Source organism: Pyrgilauda ruficollis, unplaced genomic scaffold (assembly GCF_017590135.1).
Source record: "Pyrgilauda ruficollis isolate IOZ18807 unplaced genomic scaffold, ASM1759013v1 scaffold251, whole genome shotgun sequence".
Lineage (NCBI taxonomy): Eukaryota > Metazoa > Chordata > Aves > Passeriformes > Passeridae > Pyrgilauda > Pyrgilauda ruficollis.
Genome location: NW_024523834.1, coordinates 339536 through 353002, shown reverse-complemented (window position 1 = coordinate 353002; position 13467 = coordinate 339536). Strand labels below are relative to the sequence as shown.

Here is a 13467-nt window from a genome sequence, read left to right as displayed (position 1 = left end):
TCCCGCCGCGCGCACGCGGCATGGAGCTGGGAGCCGGCTGCGCCGGCGGGTGCGGCCCAGGCTGTGGGCAGCGAGAGCCCTTGGGGTAACCCGGTGGGGAGAGTCGGGGGCAGGGGCTGCCGAGCGCTAGGGGCCACGGGGGAATGACAAGATGGTGGGTCCGGCCTGTGGGGAGGGGGCTGAGCCCAGGCAGGGGGTGGGAAGCGTGTTGCTGCTGGAGGTCAAGGGGACAGAAGGGAGTGACGGAGGGGGAGACCCCTCCAGATGACAGGCCCAGCAGCAAGCAGTGTCCCCCAAAAGGAGAGGAGTCCCATGCCCCTTGCCCCAGTGCGGTGACACTGCAGACGAGCCGGGGTCAGTACGCTGGCTGTGCCGGTGGGGGCTGGGGACATGGCTGGCAATGGCGGATGCGCCGCGCTGCCTTTCTTCAGGGTCTGTTCCCACCTGCAGGGGCGCTCTGAGAAGCCGTGTGGATCCCAGATGCCATGGGGAGAGGCCGCCGTTCAAGGTCCAGGGGGACGAGCCCCTGCCTGGGGTGCCCGTGGAGAGGCTCCCGGGCTGCGGGGAGACGCTGACAGCCACCACCAAGAGGCTCCAGGAGACGTCAGACATAGCCAAGCCCCCCCAGGAGATAGCAGACACGGATGAGCCGCCTACTGTGGCCTTACCAGTTGTGCCCAGCAGGGTACCATCCCCAGAGACTGGGAAGGATCCCTCTGGGATCAAGCTGCCTCCCTGGCTTGGAAAGTGGGGGACCAGCCCCGAGGACGAGTCCCCCACCACAATGCCGGCGCTGCCCCCTATCCCACCCCCGCCAGCAGAGAAGCCCAGCCAGTCGGTGCCCCAGCGGAGCCGTGTGACCCATGACTGGCAGAAGGAGGTAACTCCATAAGGAAAAATGCCCCTCAGAGTTGGCCCCATCGTGTCCTACATGCTGATCTTGTGAAGCTCCCTGCTCCTGGGCAGACACATGTCTTTAAATAGCCACCCGGACGACCTTGAGCCCAGCAGGATAGAAAAGGGATGAAACTCAATAGCACAAAAGGCACAGGCAGGCACGTGGGGAGTAACAGTAAGGCAGGAGGGGAGCTGGGATCTCGCTGCTGGGAAGCAGGAGCTGTGTGTGGTGGCTCATCACAGTGATGTGGGGATGCCTGCTTGGGCAAGCCAAGCTGGGGGGCACCTGATGGACCAAACTGTGCCACAGCCTGGGGACTCCATGGGTTGTTGTAAGAGCTCTTGCCCAGGGGCAGTCTGGGCACCCAGGTGCTTGGGACTGCCATACAAGGCTGGCTGACCTCCATCAGGCAGGACAGGTCAGCCATGCCCAAACTCATGTCCCTGCTCCATCTTTCCCAGGCTTCTGGCCAGAAAGCTCACAACACCTCTGTATGACTTACGCCTCTAGGTCTATCAAAAGCCAGGAGTGGGCATGGGGAAGTGCAGCATGTGCTCCTGCCTCCTTCCACAGCCCCCACTGTCCATCCCCAGGTACTTGTGGATCCCTTGGACTCTCGGCCAGGGAAGGATTTGGGCAGTGAGGACTTCCAGCATGGCTACCATGGACTGCCGATCCACCAGTTTCTCTCCTCACTCACTGACAGCTCCCCCCCGAAGGACTGCCCACCCCTCAGGGCCATGCTGCTGGGGCAAGGTGAGGCTGACCCCAACAAGCCATGTGCACCCCAAAAAGGCAGCAGGAGAATCTTAGTTGGGAGGCTGATGGCACCTTCCTCTCTGCAGGGCAGCGGAAGGCTACATTGGCATCCATGCTCTACGAGAAATACAGGCAAGCATGCACTCCCACATGAGACCCCCCCTTGGGGCTGTGTCCCAGAGAAGGGGACCTGGGGAGGCGGGGAACCCAGAGCTGAGAGGTGCGCGATCTGCTCTGACTGCAGTAAGGAGACAGAGGAGGAGATCCGTCCGCGCCCGAAGCGCATGGAATCTATCTCCACCACGCACCACGACTACCGTGCCATGGGTTTCCAATCCACACCCCAGCCCACCACCCAGGTACAGGCAGTAGACATCCCCCCTGACAGTTTGCAGCAGCCTCCAGGGAGGCAGCAAGGCTTTTGTCCTGCTGAGCATGCCATCCCCTCCGGCTCACATTTTGCTTCCACTGCAGCGTCACAATTACTTAACGGAACAGCCAACCAGCTTCTGGCTGGAGCAAGCCCGTGGAATGCCGGTAAGGCCCCCACCACCCTGTCCTGTCAGCACCCTGGGAGTCTCAGCTGCTGACAGAGACCTCTCCAATTCTCTCCTCTCCAGGGTGTCACTGCCCTCTTCGGCAGAAACATTCCCTTCAAGAGGAATGCAGACTTCTCCACTCCCATTACCATGTACTTAGGGCATCCTGAGCCCTTCAACCTCTGTGACCCCTATGACCCCCTGAGCAGACAGCTCCAGCCCCACAAGTAATAAAAAACAAGGGGACACAGGTGGTCCCAGCATCTTTGCCTACCCGAAGGCTGTCCTCAAGCTGAATGTTTGGATGGGGAGCACTGTGTCCCTGGGATCTCAAATCCCATGAGAGCATGAAGCAAAATGGAAAACCCTTCAGCCCTGTTGCAAGTCACTGTTGACCCAAAACACACTGTGGTCCCAAGATTTCCTCCTTAGGCATGGAGGCAGAGCCCCTGGCACAGCCCCATCCCCCGGGACACATTCCCTCCCGGTGCATGCAGTGGGTGACATGCAGCCGTTGTTCCAGTCCCCAGGCACAGGTGTGTTCCAATAAGAGGCGGCAGCAGGGCGGCCAGAGCATGAGCTCAGAGGAACGCACTGCAGCCCTCACGCCAAAGCAAACCCATGGCAGCCCTGCCTTCCCAGCACCGCCCAAGCCCTCAACAGCCGCTGCTGCGACCGCCCAGCACTGGCTCCCCATGCCCACACTCCTGCCCTACACCGCAGACAGACCCCTGGGATATGATCTCTTGGGATGTTTCAGGCAGCTGTCGCCAGCCCAGGCTGAGTTCCATATTGGTGTTCCCCCGGCCTCCCTCCCTACTTGGCATGCTGAGGCAGAGTGAAGAGGCCACAGGACAGATGGATCTGGGGAAGTTTGTATTTCAACAAAATAGTTGCAGCGAGTCCTATATTTACACCTGGAGGAGGGATGGGTATTTACATGACCCGGTGGGGTTATATACAGGGGAAGGGGAGACTGAGGAGGGGGGCAGCTGCGGCATTGAAGCCTGACCTGGCCAAGGAGTCAGTCTTGGCAGGAATCCCCATTTCCCCCCACCCCAGGGAGGGGTTGACATGGGCACAACTTCTGCTGGGGGCCAGGTACTGAAAAGAGACGGCAAAGTGCCCTGCGGGGCAGCCAGGCCCCGGAGAAGCTCAGAGCCAGCTGAGCCACAGGGGAGAGGGCAGGGGTGGCAGACCTCAGAGGGTGAGGGAATACAAGGTCTCCTGGGCTGGATGAGGGCTGGTTACCCCACTCCAGCAGAGGCTGTGGGGAAGGTGGGCTTTGCTGGTGCTGATGGAGGGGAGCAGACGGTGCTGTGGCCGCTGCTCCACCTTGCCCAGGCCCTGCTGAAGCAGGGGGGCTGTGGAGAGGTGGATGCAGTGATGGGGGGGGATGCCGGTGCATCCTGGGGCACCGGAAAGCACTGGTGGCCCCACTGAGCTGGGGGCTTTGCCACAGCCACTGGGCTCAAATGACTTAAGGGTCTTTCCTCTCGCCCAGCAGCCAGTATGTCCGCATCTTTCCCTTGCCCTGGAGGCAGAGGTGAGCAAGTTAGACCCTGCCTGTCCCTGGAGCTGCTTCTTGGGTGTCATCCCCAGCACTGAGAGCAACAAGGGGTCCCAGCTCCAACCCACCTCCCCCTCACACTTCCCTGCGGTTGGAAGGGCTGGTACCCCAGTGGCATCACTGTGCCCTCACCTTCATTTCCACATCGCCACGCAGCTCCAGCTCAAAGCAGCCGAACTCATCCAGGACTTCTTTGGTGGCAGATGAGACATGGATCTTTAGGGCTGAGTAGCACAGAGGAGCAAGAGAGACATGGCTGGGTACCATGGGAACAGGACACACTCCGTGGCTCTGTACTTCAGCTGCCCTGGCTTACCCTGGCCATTGGATTCCATGCGGGATGCGGTGTTCACCGTGTCTCCGAAGAGGCAGTACCGCGGCATCTTCAGACCCACCACTCCAGCGCACACGGGACCTGCAGGCACAGAGGCACTCGGGGATGCTGCAGGGCAGGCATGTGGGTGGGCAAGCACCCCCCAGCTGGCTGGCATGGGGGCTCACCAGTGTGTATGCCGATGCGCAGGTGGAGCTGGTCATTGGGACGGTGACGGATCTTGAAGGTTTTGACAGCCTCGAGCAGGGCCAGGGCCATACGGACAATCTCACGGGCATGCAGCTTCCCATTGCGCACCGGCAGCCCCGAGACCACCATGTAGGCATCCCCGATGGTCTCCACCTGTGAGGGCAGGGGGGACAGGTACAACCTGGACTCCTTGCTGCCTGCCTCACTCTGGGGGACTGTGCTTGCTCACCACACCACTCACCTTGTAGACGTCAAAATTGTCAATAATGGCATCAAAACAAGTGTAGAGATCATTCAGCAGCATCACGACCTGGATGGAACAAGGGTGTGTGTGCATCTAGGAGAGGACACGTCCCCCCAACCCCAGGGATGGCACTGCCAGGGCGTGAGACCTCCACCATCCCCACAGAGTGGGGACCTGCCTCCCAGGTCCTGCTCTCACCTGCATGGGAGTGCTCTCTGCCGAGAGGGCGGTGAAGCCCACGATGTCACTGAAGTAGATGGTGACACTGTCAAAAGCCTCAGCCCGTACTGTCTCACCACGCTTCAGCTGCTCTGCCACGGAACTGGCAAGGATACTGGTGAGCTCCACCCCAAACCTGCTGTTCCCCCTGCAACCCTTGCCCCACACCAGCATGGAAAGCTGGCAAGGGACCCCATACTTGCACAGCAGCAGGTGCATGCTGAACCCATGCCAACCCTCAGACCCACACCCCCTTGTGTCCCACTCTCACTGGGGCAGAATCTGGTAGAGGAGGTTCTCTGCCTTGCGCTTCTCCTCCAGGTAGGCCTGTGTCCTCTCTTCCACTAGCTTCTCCAGGTTGTTGGCATACTGTTCCATGCGTGACAGCAGGTTGTCCAAGATGCTGGTGCTTCCCTCCCTGGCAGGGCGCAGTCAGTTGGCACTGCAGGAAGAGGTGCCCCCCAACCACCACCCCCACGGCTGTCCCCACTCCCACCCAGGGCCACCATCCCCACGTGCCAACCACCCACTTGTTGAATCTACGGATGAAGATCTTGATCTGGCTGAAGTCAGGGCGCTCGGCCGGCTCCTGCGCCCAGCAGCGTTCCATCAGCACTGCCAGCTCCTCGCTGTGCACCCCGATGTCGATGGAGGGGCGGAAGAAGGGCTTCTGGCTGTTACGCACCTTCTGTACAATCTCTGCCGGGGTGTGGCCAACAGTGAGCACCAGACTTCCATGGTGGGGCAGGACCTCCACACACATGCTCTCCATCCTCACCTTTAGGGCTCAGGTCCATGCCCTCGATGTAGAAGGGGCCATTGCGCAAAGCAACCTCCTGCACGATGATGCCGAAGCTGTAGACATCAGCTTTCTGCATGCCCGGGGTGGGCAGGTGTCCCTTCTGCAGCAGCTCTGGGGCTGTCCACAGCTTCTCTGGTGGGACAAAGCAATGGAGCAGTGAGATAGGGCCACCCCATCCTGCTGGTCCTCCCAGGTAGGCACTCACTGGCATAGAGTGCATGTGTGTCCTCATTGTCGCTGGGCGAGCGGAAGCTGGCCAGGCCATAGTCGGTGATCTTCAGCACGAAGCGGCTGTCCACCACGCAGTTGGATGACTTGAGGCTGCCGTGGTGGCCAATGATGCTGTTGTGCAGAAAGGCCATTCCCTGGGACAGATGGACGCAGTGAAGCTCATATCTTTCAGGCACCTCTCCCCATCCCCTCACACCCCTCAGCTGGATACCTTGACAATGTCATTGATGAGGGAGTAGCGAAACATCCAGTCCAGGTTGATGCTCTCATTCTCCAGGACATCCTGCGGTAGCACATTGAGTGGACCCCACCAAGCACCCAGGTCATGGTGATGGCAGCCTCACCAAGTGCCCAGCTCAGGGAATCTGCAGCACCCACCCCCACCCCTCCACTGGCCTCTGACACCTGCTTGGACAGCTCAGCTGTGAGCATTACTGGGAGGGCTCAGGTGGCCACCAGCATCCACAGCCCTGTCCACAACATGCAGCCCAGCTAGGTCACCAGGAATGTCTAAGTGTCACCTACAGTGTCTCAAGCCCCGCTACCTGCAAGCTGCCCCGTGGGCAGTACTCGGTGATGATGCAGATGTTGGGGGGGTCGATGCATGCCCCGATGAAACGGGTCAGGTGGTTGAACTGGATGTCTCGCATCTGCAGATGGAAGTGGACCCAAGATAGTCTTGAGGTCAAAGGGCATGAGCTGCTGCCCCTGCTGCCCTCTCACATGCCCAGGACCAATCCCTGCACTCCCAAGCAGGTTGCCCACCCTAGCCCAGACCTCAAACCTACATGCTTTAGCTCGAAGAGCACCTGCCGCGTCAACTCGATGCGCTTCTTGTTGATGTGCTTAATGGCCACAACATTGCCCTGCAGTGTTTGGGAAGGGGAAAAGGTCAATGTCCACCGTATGAATTTGTGAAGGGAAGGAAAGTGCCAATACCCTGCAGAATGGGGGTGTAGCCAAGTGGGAGCACAGCAGAGCTGGGGCATTTCAGGGGGAGGGCTTAGCTCCCTGCCCGCTGCACTGACCTTGAAGTGGCCGGTGTTGGCGAAGATCTGGTACTTGCCATGAGTGGTCATCAGGGAGCCATAGCTGGAGCCACGCTGTGGGAAGGAGGGGATTAGGGAGAGGAACCCTGGGATGGAGGGATGACCTGCACCAATGGAGCAGAGCAGGGACATCCAAAGTGTGCAGGGGATGGTGCAGGATGGGCTCTAAGGACAAGCTCTGCAAGCTCTGTAGGAAAGAAGAAGACTCCAGGATGAGGCACTGCACAGAGTGTAGGACATGGACAAGGTATGTCTGTAGGGGATGGAGGGAAACATAGGGGCTTGATGAAGTATGATGCTGTATAGAGGGTTCAGGGCTGTGTAGAGGAAGGATCTACTGTGGCTCTGCAGAGGATGGAAAGTCATGCCAGAGATGCATAGAATAAGTCTCTATAGGGAATGGAGAGCTATATAAGGATGAAGGGTTGCATTGAGGAGAGATTCAGTGGGGCTATGGCTCTGTAGGAAACAGAGAGTCATGAAAGGGATTAACAGGGAGGGGTGTCCTGCAGGGAGAGAGGGCAGCACAGCAGCAGGGTGGTGCCTCAGGGATGGCTCCCCTCACCAGGGACAAGGTGAGCCGGCTCCCCGCTGCCTTGTGGTACCGCTCAGGACTTCCAAACTGCAGCTCATCCCAGCGGATCCTCCAGAGCATGCTGGCAAGCTCCTTCTCCAGCATCAGCTTCCTGGGGGACACAAAGGGGTCAGGCCCCCATCCCCTCTGCCCTGCCTGCCCACCAGAACAGAGGTTCCCCCAGTCCTGACCTGAAGATGAGGAAGCTGGAGATGCCAAACATGACGAAGGTGAGGCCAGTGCCCAAAGCCACGATGGCCAGCATAGAGAGGGGGGCTGCAGGCAGGAGAGGATATGTCAGGGTGGTCTGACATATCCTGGCTATGACAGCCAGACTGACATGCACCCGTATGGAAGCTTGCTGGGGTCCAAGGGATGTGGGGACCCAGGACACCCACTTTTATCACAGGAGGGGTCATCCACATCAAAGACACAAGGAGGGTTGTCCAAGGGGGGAGCCCCCTTCACCCAGGGGATGGGTCGTCCCAGCCAGTGGATTTGCTTCTCCACACCCGAGTAGTGTCCCACCACCTAAGGCAGGCAGAGAGAGATGAGGCCACCCCCAGACTCCACCATCCCATGCCCCAACCCCAGCCAGGGGGAACCTCCCCCCACCTCATACTGCCCGGTCTTGGGGTCACTCATGGCCCATAGGTTGAAGTCAGTGTCCCGGTCATTGTTGCTGTCCATGCTCACAAGCCCTGTGACGCCTGTGGGAAAATTAAGACGCAGGTGGGATGGGGACTGAGTTCCACCGCCCCCACGTCACCCACAACCCAGCTTCCCCCATCCCAGTGTTACCCTGGAACTTGCGGTCCCTCATCTTCTCGATGATGTGGGTGGCGTTTTTCTTGGAGCCGCCCTCACGCAGAGTCTCATTCAGCACCATGGCGTACAGCAGCATCCCATCATAGAAACACCCCGCCACCAGGTTCATCTGCCAGGGGGAATCTGAGCACACCCACAGCCACACACACAGGAGCATCCCAGAACCTTCACACCAGGACCGTGCACCCACCCACTGCCCCATAACCACTCTGGGGTCAACATGCACCCTGCAGGGATGGCAGTGCCTGTGGCTGTTCCCACCAGGGATGACCCCTCTGGCACTGTCTGTGGCTGTGTCCCACCCTCTGCATCCTGGTGAGGTGCCTCAGACCCGTGTGAAGGGACCTCACCACCCCAGCATGCAGGGGAACTCACTCACCAGGGAGTAGTTGAGCTGCACCCCAAATTTCTGCTTAGCTCGCAGGATGAGCTGGGTTTGGAAATGCTGGTACTCAGGGTTTTGGGGCTCGTAGTAGGTGATCACCAGCACCATCTGCAACCAAGCACAGCACCCTGGTTCACACACTGGGGCCAGGCTGGGGAGGTTTCTGTCCCCAGGCAGGTGGGCAGAGCTCACCTGGAAAGCCTCACGCAGTCCTGAGTCCTGGCCCGGGCTCTCCTGCCAGGGCTTGAAGGGGTCACGGGCAGAGTCGCCCCGCAGGCTCTCCCCGAACACATCCAGGTAGAAGAAGACGTAGTCGCCATTGGTGAGGTTCTCCTGTTGCGCCAGCTGCATGATCTGCCGCAGCATCTCTGGTGGCCCACAGAGATACACCACTGCCAGAGAGAGGCAGAGGCTTCAGCGGGGCAGGGACACCCCACTGCACCCCAGGCACACAGCCAGGAATGGGGCAGGTGGGGCAGAGCAGCCCCGGGAGCGCTGGGAGGCTGCGGGGGCGATGGAGCAGGCAGATGGGGCAGTGCTTGGCTCAACGCCTCCCTGCGACCCATGGCCAGAGCCACAGCCCCTGCTGGCACAGACCCACTCCTACCCCATCAATCACTTTGAACAGAAGGGGGAGAGGGAAAAACTTGCTCGAAATCATGAGGTGAATGCCCCAGGCATAGACCCCACACACCCTGATGCAGCCAAAGCCAGCCAGGGGGTGTCTCCCCCCCGCATCAGCTGCCGGGCTGCTCCATGCCAGCCCTAGCCACGGAATCAAGGGGGCTGGGAGAGGCACTGGAGCCGCGCGCCGGAGGCCCCTGGGGAACCCGGGCTGTGGAATGGGACAAACCCATGTTTGGGTTCGTGGCCGGCTGTCTGTGCGGCAGGAATGCGCAGGTTCCCAGATTCCAGCACCTTCGGCGGCCGCTAATTGGAAACAGAGCATCTCGCCGGTGTGACCCACACGGCAAGGGGGTGCCCGGGCCCCGGCAGGACGTCCCACTTGCCCCCACCCTCTGCTAGGGGCTCGGCCAGCCCCCATGGGATGCCCACCCAAGGGCTGTGTGGGGCCGGCACGCCGCTGGCGCAGGGCATCACAGGCTGCGGGGACGGGCGCCTGGAAGTGTCCGAACCCCCCGAGCAGGGGCCCTCCGTGCCCTTGCTGAGGATCCTGACACTGCCTCCTCCCTCCCCCCGGAAAACCAGGGCCCCCGCTCCAGCCAGTCTGGCTGGGAACCCGGGATTGAGCAACGGAGGAGGCGGCGGCAGCGGGTGCTGGAGGAATGTCACGCTTGGGCGCTGGCCCCGACACACAGCTCTTCTGCATGGGGCCCAGCGCCCCGGCTGGACCCGGGGAGTGGCGGCGATGGGGACAGCAAAGAAGCGCCGCACTCCGGGAAGGGGTCTCTGCTGCTGGAAGGCACCCAGCCATGTGGGCAGCAGGGGCCAGTGAGGGAGCCCACAGGTGGGAGAAGAGACCCAGCACAGCCACCTCGGGCACAAGGAATCCACAGCGATGTGGGGAGCTGCTCCTGGGCACGGGGGAGGGAGAAATCACAGCACCGTGGGCTGTGTGTGAGCAAGAGCCTGCTTCAGGGTTTGAAATGGTTCCCTCTGAATGCTGCAATACTTCAAATAAACACTCTTGGCTTCTCCACTTTGCTAGTCAAGATATGTCCCCAGATTTCTCATCCAGGGTGGACAGCTCAGCACCTCCCCAACACAGAGCCTGAGGGTTCCCCCCAAGGACATAGATGGGACCCTCCCCATCACATTGCAGCCACCAAGAAAAGGGAGCCACAGGGGCTGGGGAGCCACAACAGCTGGTGGCAGATGGTGGGACACTGCAGGCAGCCAGCCCCTGCGGCGGCAGCGAAAGCCTGCCTGGTCAAAGGCCACCAAGCAAGGAGATGGACGGCGCCTAGCCGGCTCCCTGGGGACAGGCTGCATGAGCTGTGCAGAAGGAAGGGTCAGTGCTTGTGGCCCTCCCTGAGGCAGGCAGCTGCCTCCAGCTGGCAGATTCCTACATGGCCAGCAGCGCCTTAGGGGGCTCACACGTGCCCCAGGGGCCAGCAAATGGCCAAAGGCAGCCTCAGCATCACCCAGGACAAGGGGAATGAGGTTCTGCAAGGTTGGAGTGCATCCAGACCCCTGACATTTATTTAGGGGGTGTCTCTGGTGTAGGTGGCAGAGTGCCAGGTCCCAGGGAAGGGGCAAGACCACAAGCATGCAGATGAGGTGGCAGAACACTGCCTGACCCCTGCATGATGGAAGACAACCCTGAAATGAGGGCAAATCCCAGGTTCATGCAGAAAATCCCAGTTTCAAGCAGTCCCACCAGCACAGGGCACTGCAGCACAGAGACCATGGTCCTGGCCCAGGGAGAGTGCAAGGGTGAAGACTAAATGCACTCCCCTCCAGCAGCACCACCCAGCCATCTCCCCAGGCAGGGCACCTGGGCTTTTTCAGGCAGATGCTGCGGTAATTCCCTCAATCACAGCTCTAATTATATCAGTGCTTTTGCAAATGGCAGGAGAGACGTGGGCCCCTGCACGTCGCCCAGGCACCAGTGAGAGGGGCAATCCCACCCCCCCTCGTGCCCGCTCATTAGACCTGTGAATGTCAAGAACCAGCAGCGCTAGGGATGTGTGGAGAGGCAGGGAAGCAGCTTTCTCTAGGAAATGTTCACCAAACTCCTGCCCATGACTTGGGAGAAGGAAGGTGATGCCAATAGGGATGATACATGGAGTTATTGCAGGTCATGGACATGAAGGCAGCTGAAGACCCTGCTTCTATCTCCCTGCCATTCCATGCAGGAGTCCCAACCCCTGGGACAGCCCTGCAAGTCTCCATTACCTGCCTCACACACCTACAACCATCTCTGTAGCCCTGAGCACCCACCTCTGTGGGGCCAAGCACTCAGCCCCACACCCTGGTGCCATCTCTGAGCTGTGGCCAGAGAGGCTCAGACCCTCTCAGCATCCCTGCCCATGGCAGGGGAATGGAACTAAATTATCTTTAAGGTCCCTTTCAACCCAAGCCTTTCCATGGTTCTGTGATACTATGACCCCAGCTTAGAAAGCCCTTGGGTCTCTACCCATGCCTGGCCTTCTCCCCCAGCAGCCATGACCCCCTGCCTGCTCCAGGAGGGATTGATTCCCATTGGGGTGATTTATGGCACCAAGATGGAATCGTTGATGGGAATCACTGCTTTCAGCCCTTCTCCCTGCAGAGTCCTTTGCCCTCACCCCATAAGAAGCTCCAAACCCCATGGCTGGTGATGGCACACGCAAGAGCTCCCATTCCAGTGGCGCAGCCATGGGATGCTCACTCCATGGATTCAGCCTCACTGCCCTGAGTCCTGATGGGAACCCAGTGCAGCACCCCAAAGTACCTCCCCACTGCAGCCTGGTCCTGCCCAGCCTTGGACACAAGTCCTGCTGGCCCATCTGGCTCCACTTATCTGGGCTAGATGTCCTTCCTAATGACACAGCATCTCAGAATCCATTAAGAAGCATTGCAGAGTGGCTGACTCCAGGATTGATACACCCTGCTCATCAATAATGAAAGAGCATCAGGCTGCCCTTGCTCTCCAGCTGCCTCTGTAAGCCCCTCCATTTCCTCCCGCTCCCAATATAGCTGCTCTCCTGGGGCACTCGCAAAGCACCAAATTGATTTATCCCTCCATCAGCAGGGTGGGGCAATCATAGCCCCATCCTGGCAGTGCAGCAGGGAAAAGGCACAGCCTGGGGTGCCCAGGTGCCACTCTGGGGGGCTCTGCCTGAGCACAGCACAGCCACCTAGGTATGGTGGCACCATGGTTCTCTAGGTATGTAACCACAGCTGATGCTGTCCTCCAGAGAGCCACATCCCCTCCATCACCTTCAGCCTCCAAGGACATGCCTGGGTCACCCTGATCCTGCTAACACAGAGGGTGGGGTGGTCCCGCAGGGTGTCCCTCATGGCACATATCCCACCAAGCAAGCTGGGGGTCTGCCCCAGCTCTTGCTGGCGAAGGTTGACTGGACTGGGGGCCTGGGAGGGAGACACTATGCTCCCTCCTCCTGCTGCATCCTGGCCCCTCCACTGACACAGGGTTTGGTCTGGGAAGGGGCTCAGGTTCTGTCTTGTCCCCTGTGAACTCATCTCCTGTGCAGGTCCTGCTGCTCCCCCAGCCCCATTGCGACAAAATGTGCTCAATCCTCACTGCACCCCACACAGAGCTCATTTTCCCCACCCTCCCTGTGTCCCACAGGGGTCTCCCACTGTGTCTCCAGCCCTCCTTGTGCTCCACAGGGGTCCCACTCTCCCTTTGGCCCCTTGCCATGCCCTACCACGGATATCACTCTGTCCACTCCCTGCTGCACCCACTTGAGTCCCACCAGATCCTTGTTCCCTTGCCGTGCCTCGCATGGGCGTCATTTTGCTCTCGACCCCTCACAAGTCCCACTGTGTCCTCAGACCCTCATGGTGTCCCACAAAGGTGCCACTGTCTCCTTGGACTGTTGCTGCACCCCACACGATCACACTCTGTTCCCATCCCCTTGCTGCACCCCACACGTATCTCACTGCCCTCTCTGACACTTGCTGTGCCCTCTGTGGATCTCCACTGTCCCTCAATCCCTTGGTGTGCCCCAAACAGGTCCCACTGCCACCCCTGGTCCCTTTTTGAGCCACACATGCATCCCACCGTATTCCCAGTCCTTTGCTGTGTCCTGCAGCAGTCCCACTGTATCCCCATCCCCTCTCTGTGCCCCAGATTTATCCTGCTGTTCCCTTAACCGCTTGCAGTACCCTACATGTCGTCCACAGTACCCCGGTCCCCTTGCTGCACCCCATCCTT

The 13467-nt window shown here is 59.9% G+C and overlaps 2 protein-coding genes across 2 annotated transcripts in view; one reads left to right on the top strand and one right to left on the bottom strand.

Moving 5' to 3' along the window:
- Nucleotides 1–6: 6 nt before the first annotated feature.
- SPAG8 (sperm associated antigen 8) lies at nt 7–2444 on the top strand. The gene is made up of 7 exons (XM_041470975.1): nt 7–85; nt 451–880; nt 1492–1654; nt 1744–1789; nt 1902–2016; nt 2132–2194; nt 2278–2444. The coding sequence occupies exons 1-7, from the start codon at nt 21–23 to the stop codon at nt 2425–2427; spliced, it is 1032 nt and encodes a 343-aa protein (XP_041326909.1). The 5' UTR covers nt 7–20; the 3' UTR covers nt 2428–2444.
- A 611-nt stretch (nt 2445–3055) lies between these two features.
- NPR2 (natriuretic peptide receptor 2) overlaps nt 3056–13467 on the bottom strand; it is a gene marked incomplete at its 5' end in the record, with an annotated part of 11365 nt that continues 953 nt past the window's right edge. The window contains 21 exons of the mRNA XM_041470999.1: nt 3056–3730; nt 3899–3990; nt 4083–4181; nt 4268–4442; nt 4531–4599; nt 4732–4855; nt 5024–5170; nt 5283–5451; nt 5531–5686; nt 5760–5919; nt 5997–6068; nt 6331–6435; nt 6574–6651; nt 6814–6888; nt 7400–7520; nt 7600–7684; nt 7807–7939; nt 8024–8118; nt 8210–8345; nt 8616–8729; nt 8814–9013. Of these exons, the coding sequence (XP_041326933.1) occupies nt 3677–3730; nt 3899–3990; nt 4083–4181; nt 4268–4442; nt 4531–4599; nt 4732–4855; nt 5024–5170; nt 5283–5451; nt 5531–5686; nt 5760–5919; nt 5997–6068; nt 6331–6435; nt 6574–6651; nt 6814–6888; nt 7400–7520; nt 7600–7684; nt 7807–7939; nt 8024–8118; nt 8210–8345; nt 8616–8729; nt 8814–9013 (2459 nt within the window). The remainder of the gene's footprint in view (nt 3731–3898; nt 3991–4082; nt 4182–4267; nt 4443–4530; nt 4600–4731; nt 4856–5023; nt 5171–5282; nt 5452–5530; nt 5687–5759; nt 5920–5996; nt 6069–6330; nt 6436–6573; nt 6652–6813; nt 6889–7399; nt 7521–7599; nt 7685–7806; nt 7940–8023; nt 8119–8209; nt 8346–8615; nt 8730–8813; nt 9014–13467) is intronic.